This window comes from Dioscorea cayenensis, unplaced genomic scaffold (genome assembly GCF_009730915.1).
Source record: "Dioscorea cayenensis subsp. rotundata cultivar TDr96_F1 unplaced genomic scaffold, TDr96_F1_v2_PseudoChromosome.rev07_lg8_w22 25.fasta BLBR01001910.1, whole genome shotgun sequence".
NCBI classification, from domain to species: Eukaryota; Viridiplantae; Streptophyta; class Magnoliopsida; order Dioscoreales; family Dioscoreaceae; genus Dioscorea; species Dioscorea cayenensis.
This window is the reverse complement of record NW_024088301.1, coordinates 1-9,975: the sequence shown is the minus strand read 5'-3', so window position 1 is coordinate 9,975 and position 9,975 is coordinate 1. Positions and strand designations below refer to the sequence as shown.

The 9,975-nt window shown below is 33.0% G+C and overlaps 3 protein-coding genes across 3 annotated transcripts; 2 read left to right on the top strand and 1 right to left on the bottom strand.

Moving 5' to 3' along the window:
- Positions 1-1,198: 1,198 nt before the first annotated feature.
- On the top strand, positions 1,199-4,925 carry LOC120257150 (tuliposide A-converting enzyme b1, amyloplastic-like). Its single transcript, XM_039264744.1, has 2 exons — positions 1,199-1,304; positions 4,621-4,925. The coding sequence occupies exons 1-2, from the start codon at positions 1,199-1,201 to the stop codon at positions 4,923-4,925; spliced, it is 411 nt and encodes a 136-aa protein (XP_039120678.1).
- A 72-nt stretch (positions 4,926-4,997) lies between these two features.
- On the top strand, positions 4,998-5,435 carry LOC120257149 (probable carboxylesterase 2). Its single transcript, XM_039264743.1, has one exon. It carries the CDS (start codon positions 4,998-5,000, stop codon positions 5,433-5,435), a length of 438 nt encoding a protein of 145 aa, XP_039120677.1.
- Positions 5,436-5,670: 235 nt separating this feature from the next.
- LOC120257151 (patatin-like protein 2) lies at positions 5,671-8,599 on the bottom strand. Its single transcript, XM_039264745.1, has 7 exons — positions 8,438-8,599; positions 8,105-8,289; positions 7,092-7,278; positions 6,834-6,998; positions 6,357-6,659; positions 6,090-6,262; positions 5,671-5,981 (listed from the first exon to the last, which is right to left on the bottom strand). Exons 1-7 carry the CDS (start codon positions 8,564-8,566, stop codon positions 5,888-5,890), a joined length of 1,236 nt encoding a protein of 411 aa, XP_039120679.1. The 5' UTR covers positions 8,567-8,599; the 3' UTR covers positions 5,671-5,887.
- Between the last annotated feature and the right edge of the window lie 1,376 nt (positions 8,600-9,975).

Here is a 9,975-nt window from a genome sequence, read left to right as displayed (position 1 = left end):
TTCTGGGGACGTTCACGGGGACGTCCTTATAATTTAAAAGGGTAGAGAGATATTGAGAAGAGAGAGACAGAGAGAGACAGGTTCATAAATAGTGATCAAAACAGTAATCAACAATTGTACTTCGAATGAACGGGTTGGTGTTATGTCTTTCCGGTTGGATTTAATTTAATTGATGATTGTGATTGATTAAGATACAGTACAGTGCAGACAAAAATTGGATGGTTTCCTTTCTATATATATCAAATGTAAACTTTTTTGTAAATGTAAATATTTGTTTTTGAAAATGTACTGTTGCATTTGATGATAGCTCAACAAGTAATGCGTGCTTGACCAAAAATTTTACCGAGAGTTGATATTGCAAAAATTTTGAATATATATATAATTTAATCAGAAAAATTAATCCTAATACATATTTATAATTTATTCACTTTATTCTAAAAAAAATCCATACAGATTAAAATTCTGTCAAGTAGCAGTGACATAAAATTGGTTCAGTGTTAGAATTTGTGGATGGAGATCGAAGCTTTAGGAGAGATATAAAAGAAGATTTGTTATAGAGTATTAAATTGTCAACCATTAATGAAAATAAACTATCAAATAATATGATATATGTTTCATTCTTACATCCACTAGCAATGTGAGCCGGGAGGACAAAACGGAACTTAATGTTGATCAGTTCAAAGGTCAAATTTAAATTTTCCTTTTTTTTAGTAATGAAAATTAATGATAAAATATAATTCCAGGCTTTTGGCTCTTCATAACTTTGGTTTCATATCTTGTTTTCGGATCCTTATATATCTTTTATATATATATATATATATAGAGAGAGAGAGAGAGAGAGAATAATATTTTCTTAAACCTTTTAACTGATTAGTTGAGCATTTCTATGTATTTCTTAGAGAGAGAGAGAGAGAATAATATTTTCTTAAACCTTTTAACTGATTAGTTGAGCATTTCTATGTATTTCTTAAAAAATGTTGTTAGATGGACTCATGGATAGCAACAACAGTTAGAAATTGAGAACTTCGGCAATTTCTATCTATTTAGTTTTACATGCAGAAAGCATTTTCAAGGCACCACTTAAAACAAGTAGAAAACTAGTTGCATTGCACCAAGAAAACATCCACTTTAAACGTGTAAGTGAGTCTAGACTTCTGATCAACCAAAACCCTAACCCTAATCCTCTCCCTCTCCATTCATGGACTCCATGAGCAAACTCCAGCTCAAATATGCTTCTCCTGTAATCCGTGTTTATGAGGATGGCCATGTCGAACGTCTCAAGGGCACTGACAGGGAGCCACCAGGCAAAGACCCTATCACACATTTCTCCTCTTGTCACGCTCCGAACCCGGCTCGCCGGATCCGGTGCGCGGACAAACGGCCGCAGACCCACAGGGCGTGAACCCCATAGACCTGCAAGGCCTCAGAACCTGGCTAAGGATAGGCAAAACTATAATAACCCAACTGAGTTACAAGATTACAAACTCTACAAAGTACACAATACTTGGATAAAGAAGTCCAAAATACAAAATACAGGGATACACAATAACAAGAACTTAAAATTTACAACAGATAAGACAACATCTACAAACAATCTCTCAAGATCCACGCCGGTCTATCACTCATGATCTGAAAAAGATTTAAAGAAAATCCATGAGCTCACTAGCCCAGTAAGTAATCCAGAAATTGTTTAAAACAACATGGTTTATGAAACTCGATATCTGATATTAAGAATAATTCAAAGTTTAAACAGAGTTTAGACAAGTACAAAATAAATAATTTATCAGAGATATAGTTCTCAAGTAATAATGCTATTCAAGATAACTGAAATCAAAAGAAAACCAGATTTCGGAAATGCAAATAATAATTCGCCAGAAATGAGCATAAGTCTTCAAAACATAATTTAAACAAAACAAAATACAAAGTGAAATATTCTAATGAAAGGATATTTCCAAATCCAAATATGATTTACCGAAATTCAAAACCCAGAAATACGATATCAAAAATACAGAAATTTCAAGGCAGGACAAATATTTGTGTTTTTGCAGAAAATCAAAATCAAAAGGAGCAAAGCCAAAAAGTAACGGATTCAAGTGTGTGTGTCTCCAAATTCACTGTCAGTGCCAAAGGTCATTTGTTTATCCTCGGTGACAGACCCGAGCCAAAATAACAGAAATCATTTATTTACCCTCGGTGACCCGAGACTGAATACAGATGGCCGTTGATTATTTCACCGAACGGACACGGTGCGAAACTGCAGTCTCGTTTTCCCAAAATTATTTGTCGACAAGGTCAGGGTTTAACCCCCCATTGACAGGGTTGCATATCGCTCATTTGGATACCAAAATATTTAGACAGATTCAAAGCCAAGAAAATAGAATATTCACAGATATTTTTCAAGTATTCAAATTAAAATAAAAAATAAATAAATTATATGTATAAGAATATACCCATTTTCAAGCCAAGAATACAAAATAAATAAATGAATAATAATCAATACACACATATGTATATATATATATATATATATATATATATATATATATATATATATATATATATATATATATGAAAATGCCAACTTCCAGCTTTGGCCGGATTCCCACATTAAGACATAAGAAATACCAAGCTTTCACTAAAACAAAAATCTCATAAGAAAAATAATAATGATAAAATAATAATAAATAAATATAAATATTGCTAAGGTAAAAACCATGCTTCCAACTAAGTCTAAGAGTTATTTATGTAAAACATAAGTAATAAAATGTGATGGCATTTCCAAAATAATTTCAAAGAATAATCATAATAAATTTTCAGAACATTTATATAAAATAAACTCAAAAATAATAAAATTTTAAATACAAGAGTTCAAGGGATTCCTTACTTTGAAAATACTCTACTCCAATACACAATGTGAAGACCCAAAGCCACTTCTCAAGTAGTCCTATAACCCAAGGATTGGCAACCATTACAACTCAAGAAATAATTAACCAATTAAAACATAAAATGAACAACATAACTAGGGTTGTTGGTCATCATCAAGGCAACTACCTAAGATCACACAAGGACTGCAAGGTCACTCTCAAATGCAAAAACACACATCCTAAGGTTGCAGAATTTAGAAGGTGAGTGTGTTCTTCTAAGCATGCACTAGTTGGCCCTTAAGCATGCTTGAAAGAAACAAGAATACATGCAAAACAAATAATTTACAAGCATAAAGCTTGGGTTTCTAATGAGTTTAAAAAAACATTAACAGGTTGCAGGTTTTCATGCAAGAATATGCCCATAAAAACACTCATATGGCTGCAGGTTTTGCTGCAGGTTTTCATGCAAGAATATGGCCATATAAACACTCAAATGGCTGTAGGTTTTCATGTAAATATAAGTATATATGTATACTAACAAAAGGCTATAGTTTTCATGCAAAAATATATGCCTATATATATTCCTTCAAAAGGGGTAAAAATCTTGAAGCAAACATAAACATATAAACAAACAAGTTTTCATCTTGGCATACAAACATGCTATGAATGGGAGGTTAAGCTTTTGATCGAGGTGGACAATCATCAATAACTATACCTCTAGGTTTGGTGACAAGTTGGCAATGACGATCTCCTCTCCGGCCTGATCACCGATTGCTATAGTGCTCCGTAATGCTCCTCACCTTTGAAGCTCTAAGTGGAGAAGTAATGGAAACCAAGGAGATGAAGAAAGCAAGGGAGGGAGGAAGGAGGCAAGGAGGTTGAAACTTGGTTTGATAGCAAAACATGGATGTGATGGAACCCAAAAAAATCCTCCGGGAATTCCTCATTCTAACAAAATTTTAACAGCAAGATGACAAGGAGAAGAAGGATTAAGGGAAAAAGAAAACAAATGATTAGCATCCTAAGCAAGGTTTAATGCATGGGCGGGGTCCACATCATTCTCACTAGATTTGAGAGCAACTTGACAAAAGGGAAGGGAAATAAGGGAAAATGATGCAGCGATATACTCGAACTGTTGATTCGCGCACGAATACCCAGTACAAGCCTTCAAAACCTGTTGATCAAAGATAGCCAGGAATTGGAAAGAGAGTAAATTTTATTACTCAAGAGAATAACTATTACAAAACTGAATTCCTCTGCCCTATAGGCTTACATTAAATAGGAAAAAAATATCAAAGATATGAAAAATAATCCTAAAAGCGGAGATAATTCGAAAAATATACCGTAATTGGTAAATTTTCAAATACCGCAAGAAATAAAAAGAGTTAACAAAATAAAGACTAACGCCATAAACGACTTACAAATCGTAGATTTCTAGCCAAAGAAATGGCGAAATCAATTATTACTAAAAATAAGAAAATCAGGGGTTTTGAGCCTAAACGATGGAATTTGGCGAAATCATGATGACTCACGAGTTCTGTCGTGCAAACTCGTGACTTGTGTTTGTTGGCCCGCTTCCCATCGACTGAGCCCAAGAACCTAAAAACTCCACTGCCCGGCGAATTACTAAAATACCCTTATTACTTCGAATCCCACTTCCGCATGAACGCGCATGTCATCTCCTCAATACGTCCCCCATCAGAAAAAAACAATGCTTTGATTATTCTAACTTTGGGCGGGGTCCACACCTCTAAAGACATCATCATTGAAACAATCTCCGGAGTCTCTGTACGTCTCTATCTCCCTGAAGAAATAACATCACAACCTACCAAGAAACTTCCCATACTTATCTACTATCATGGCGGCGGCTTCTGCACCAAAAGCGTCTCTTCTCCGACTTACCACAATTATCTCAACTCTCTTGCTTTCCATGCAAAAGTTCTTGGAGTGTCAGTGGAGTATAGACTTGCACCAGAGTTTCCTCTCCCTACTGCTTTCAATGATTCATGGACAGCTCTTCAATGGGTGTTATCTCATGTTAACGGTGGCGACGAGCAATGACTCATTGATCATGGTGATTTTGGTCGTGTTTTCTTGGCCGGTGATAGCGCCGGAGGGAACATAGCTCATCAAATGGCTCTGCGTGCCAGAGAGAACTCAATTGAAGGGATGGTGTTGATTCATCCTGGATTTTGGGGATCAACAGTGGTGGGATTGGAGAGTACTGATCAGAAGTTGAGGGATTTGATGAAATCATTTTGGAGTTTAGTGTGCCCACACTCTAAAGGCGTCGATGATCCGTTTCTTAACCCTGTGGCAGATGGTGCACCGAGCTTGTCTGGATTGGCTTGCAAGCGTGTGCTTGTTTGTGTTGCAGAGATGGACTTTCTCAAGGAAAGAGGGAGAGTTTATTATGAGAAGTTGAGGGAAAATATAGATTGGAATGGAGAAGTAGAGCTCTTTGAGACTCAAGGGGAGGAACATGTGTTTCATCTCTTGAAGCCTAATTGTGAGAATGCTTTCACTCTTATGAATCGTTTGGTCTCTTTCTTCAATGTTTGCCTCAATTAAATTTAAATTCCCCATGTTCAGATTCAAGCCTTATATACACATATAAGGATGATAAATGAGTATACAATTGTAATAAATTAAGTTTGCATTTATTATCACAATCAAATAGAGTGTTTATCAAATAAGGTGTATATATATGTTTTTATTCGTTGGAACTAAAAATTCCTTTGGGCCTAAAGAAAAATATAGATTAGAAGAGAAAAGAGAAGCTTTTTGAGACTAAGAGGAGGAACATGTGTTTCATCTCTTCAAACTGCATGCACTGTGAGAAAGAATGCTTTGGTCTGATCTTTCTTCAATGCTTATTTTGACTGAATTATTTCTTATTTGTTTGGTTCAAGACTTCAAGTCATACAGACGTATACATAATGACCAATGATTACTCAAGAATTAAAGTCTACATTTACTACAATTAAATAGATCGAGTAATATGTATCTAGATGTATATAAACTTAATTTGTATCAATTAAAATTTGCTTTGTTCCTTTGGTGAGGGGTGATCTCATTTCGCGCAATCTCCGTTCATGCGAAAGTTTCTTTGCAAACCTATACATATATAACAAATTAAAACAAGAAACCAAGAATTAGTAATCAAAACAACCATGATAATTAATGATAGAAATATATAATCATACAATCTTTCAGTTGAAGTACCTAATAAGAGCTTGCTCATTGGATTCATTCGCCGTAGGCTCGAAAACTCCTGTTTCAAGATTCACCTTCGCAACTGGTTTCTTCAGCAAATCCTCACCGATCTTCACAAGGCCTTCCAAGTTCTCCTTTGTAGAAACATCCACCGATGATATCGTCCCACGTAATGTATCATCCTGAAAACAATAAGAAAAATTCAATCATTAATATTATAGACATTTGAGATTATTACTTCACATATTAATTATATTCGATCAGAGCAGCTCATACCTGAATACGCAAATAGTTTTCTTCTGATCGTAAAGCTTGGAAAACAACCGAAATATGAATATCAACCATGTCACCACTAGCATGAGTGAATGCATCAATAAGTGGATTTGAACCTCCAGCTATCAACCAGCTCAAAACCCCCCATTTGCTTGCCATCTTAGCATTAAATTTCTCTTCATTCTTTGCAGTTCCAGTCCCTAATGAAATCACCAAAAACCTACCAAAGTCCATTGGTTTGATAGGGAAGAAGTCCTGGTTTCCTTTGAATATTTGCTTTGTCACTTCCTTTATAGCCACCAATGCCTAAACATTATGAGAACATCACATATTATGATTGGTAAACAAGATTAAATCATAATATTATTTTTAATTTAAAATAAATGCATGATTGAAAATGATCTCAAATTATGTTTCTTTATATGAAGTCATTGGTTTTAAAAGAGAAGTCCAAATGAATGTTCTAATCTATGTAAATACCGGATTATTCGCTGCAACACCGCCGTCGACAAGATTAAATTCCCTACTTTTCCCTTCCGAGGTTGTTGTTTGAAAGTAATGAGCAGGAAGATAAGTTGGAGCTGCTGATGTGCTTATGCAGATATCACAAAGATCAGCATCCATTGAACTGTTATTGTTTTTCACCTGCAGTAAGTAATTTTTATACAATTTAAGAACAATATATATATATATATATATTCAATATGAGCATATAAAGATATTGAAGAATTAATTAACCTCATAGGACGAAAATATAGTTGGCTGTAGCTGCTTGATATCAAAGGTTGGTATGACAATGTTGGTGAGAGTATCATGTAGTTTCAAGTTGCCTAATTTTTCCTTGATAATTTTATGTAGGTATTTGCCATTGTATTTTGGTCCACCAAGTCTTTTGACGATACTAAAAGCTTCCCCAAGAAATCCCCTGCAATGCACGTTAAATAATTAACACAAACTATTAATTAATTTATTAATTATACAAGAGACATTTTCACAGTTTAATTCTGGTTTGTACTTGAATGAATCAAGCTGTATTTTTCTTGACTACCAACCGGCTAAATGTCTAGTCTTCTCTGACTTATTTTCAATTAATTAAATTTTTTTTATAAATATATATAAACTTATCATGACGTGCAGGTCTTATGTTTTTTTCTTCTTCTTTTTATTACTTACCTAACTTGACTTTTGTTAGGATATGATCCACTTGCATACATGACAATATATGAGAATAAATAAATTAGTAGTTTATTTATTATTATTTTTTAAATATATATAAGAATAATAAGATCAAGTACAAGATCGCTATCACAGTAACTTTTTTTAGAGGTGCGTGTATATATATATATATAATAAATTGTTATAGCCAATGAGATATATATATATATATATATATAATAATAATAATTGATTTAAAATAATTATGTTTTATATTTTCAAAATTTTCACAACTCCATTGTTAAAACCTTAGCTGATAATTGTCAAAAATATAAAATAATAAAAGTTATTCCCTGGATATATATTAATTAAATGACTATCTTAATAATAAAAATATAATAATAATAATTATAGTCATGATATTTAAGAAGAGAATTATTTGTATGGCCATAAACAACATTGAAAGTCTTCTTTCCAACATCAAGGGGAAACACTAGCTAAAGCTTTTAACCCTAATTCTCAAATAGTATTTTCATTGTAAATACATCAGAAGTACTTCTAATTAATACAAGATATATGTATACATACATACATACCAATTAGGTTGTGGGAAAATCTTCGGACTATGTTCAAGATAAAAAGCCTTGATATCCTTAGCAGCAAACAGTGGACGTTTTTTATCATTTGGTGCTGTTATCATGGCAGTCACAAGCCCTCCAGTGCTTGTTCCTGATATCACATCAAAGTAATCTGCAAGCCTTGCATCCTCTCCATCCAATTCCTTTATCACAAACACAACAAAAATTATCACAAAGATTTCAAAACTATCCATGCATGCATGCATGCATGCATTCATAGTTGTGCAGTACGTAAACTTTAGGAATAGGGCTACTAGTGATAACTGTGACAATATTAATTAGAACAAATACCTGAAGTTGAGCTTCCAAAAAGGAGAGAATGGTTGCTGGAATAATCCCTCTAATCCCACCTCCATCGATGCTAAGCACGGTGATTAGGTTTCCGTATGTCGGGGGTTGGATTTTAATTATTTCCGACATAATTTCAAAGCTCGATCTTGTTCGAAGATTTTATTAGAATATAAATATGGAATTATAGAATTATGGAATGAAAGTGTGCAAGGTATTTATAGAGAAAAGAGGATGAAGAGTTCTTTTTAAGCAGCCCAAGAAGTGGTCTTGAATTAATTTGTTTTGAAAGTATTGTTTAAGGTCATACACACATGGTTTTTTTTTTTTTTTTCCGCAACCTAACATTCAGTTTTTCTTGTTTGAATGTTAGAATTTTGAGAGTATGTCTTCATTGACATTAAATATTGAGTGGGAAGGGAGGAAAAGGTCCACTTATACTTTAGTTTATTAGTGGTGGTTAAAGTGTCTAACTATTAGAACAAGTCCAAATATTGAGTTGCTTGAGACATGTTGGGAAGGGAGGAAAAGGTCCACTTATACTTTTCCATAATTTGAAAGCAAATGGTCCCCTAGTTATTTATTAAAATGAACAACTTGATGCTAATTTCCTCGTTTAGATTATGATCAATTAGAGTAATTAATTTTTAATCAATTTTCTTAATATTATGAGGGGGATTATTTCTATTCTTAACTTTTCTCAGTTCAATGTACATGAGGTTTTAATGCATGGTTCCTTGTAACAAATACTTGGATTGACAAGTTTGACCCTCAAACTGCTCTGGTTGTCCGTCGTTTTCTTTCTTTTTTTTCATGAAAGAATGTTTTATATATTTTTGTTTAAATATGAAATGCCTCAACGTCAAAAATGAAGAGAAAAAAATATCCAATTTTGATAAAAGCCTTGTGATAGACAAAGAAAATAGAGTTGATAAAATAAAACAATAAATATATATGACTCAATAGATGAATGCAATTTATGTTAAAAAGCAGAAAATAAGAAGCCAACAGACAAAATTAAGTGTATAAAATTTTTTTTTTAAAAAAAAAGAATTTTACCTTGGGAGACCAAAAGTAGATTTTATTATTTTTTATTTTTTAAAAAGCGTTATTGTTAAAATTATTTTTTAAACTATGCAAACGAATATCAACTTAATTTGTCTTATTTTTCTAGGACATTTGTAAGTAAAAATACAGAAAAGATAAATTATCATATCTTGATCAATTTATGTTTCATATTCTATATGCATATCTCATTTTAAAGGTGTATGTTGGCATGCAACTGATGCAAGTATAAACCAAAAGAATGTGATTCTCTTGTAAAATAAAGGCAACCATGGTTCAATATCACCACTATCATTGCTCTTTTTTAGGTGACATAATATTATAGTAAATGCTGATGATGCACCCATATTTTTATTGAATATGAAGCATAAATATCATTTTATATACAGATACAGTGAACCCAAAAGATAAGGAGTTGTGGTCACGTGTGTTTTTTCAAGTAAGAAGCGAAAGTATAATAGGAGGCAATACGTAAC

Coding starts and splice junctions, on each gene's coding strand:
- LOC120257150 (XM_039264744.1), top strand. CDS start 1,199: ATGGACTCCATGAGCAAACTCCAGCTCAAATATGCTTCTCCTGTAATC. Junction 1,305..4,620: donor CACTGACAGGGAGCCACCAG/GCAAAGACCCTA, acceptor ACACCTCTAAAG/ACATCATCATTGAAACAATC.
- LOC120257149 (XM_039264743.1), top strand. CDS start 4,998: ATGGCTCTGCGTGCCAGAGAGAACTCAATTGAAGGGATGGTGTTGATT.
- LOC120257151 (XM_039264745.1), bottom strand. CDS start 8,566: ATGTCGGAAATAATTAAAATCCAACCCCCGACATACGGAAACCTAATC. Junction 6,999..7,091: donor CTATATTTTCGTCCTATGAG/GTTAATTAATTC, acceptor TACTTACTGCAG/GTGAAAAACAATAACAGTTC. Junction 6,263..6,356: donor AAAACTATTTGCGTATTCAG/GTATGAGCTGCT, acceptor TATTGTTTTCAG/GATGATACATTACGTGGGAC.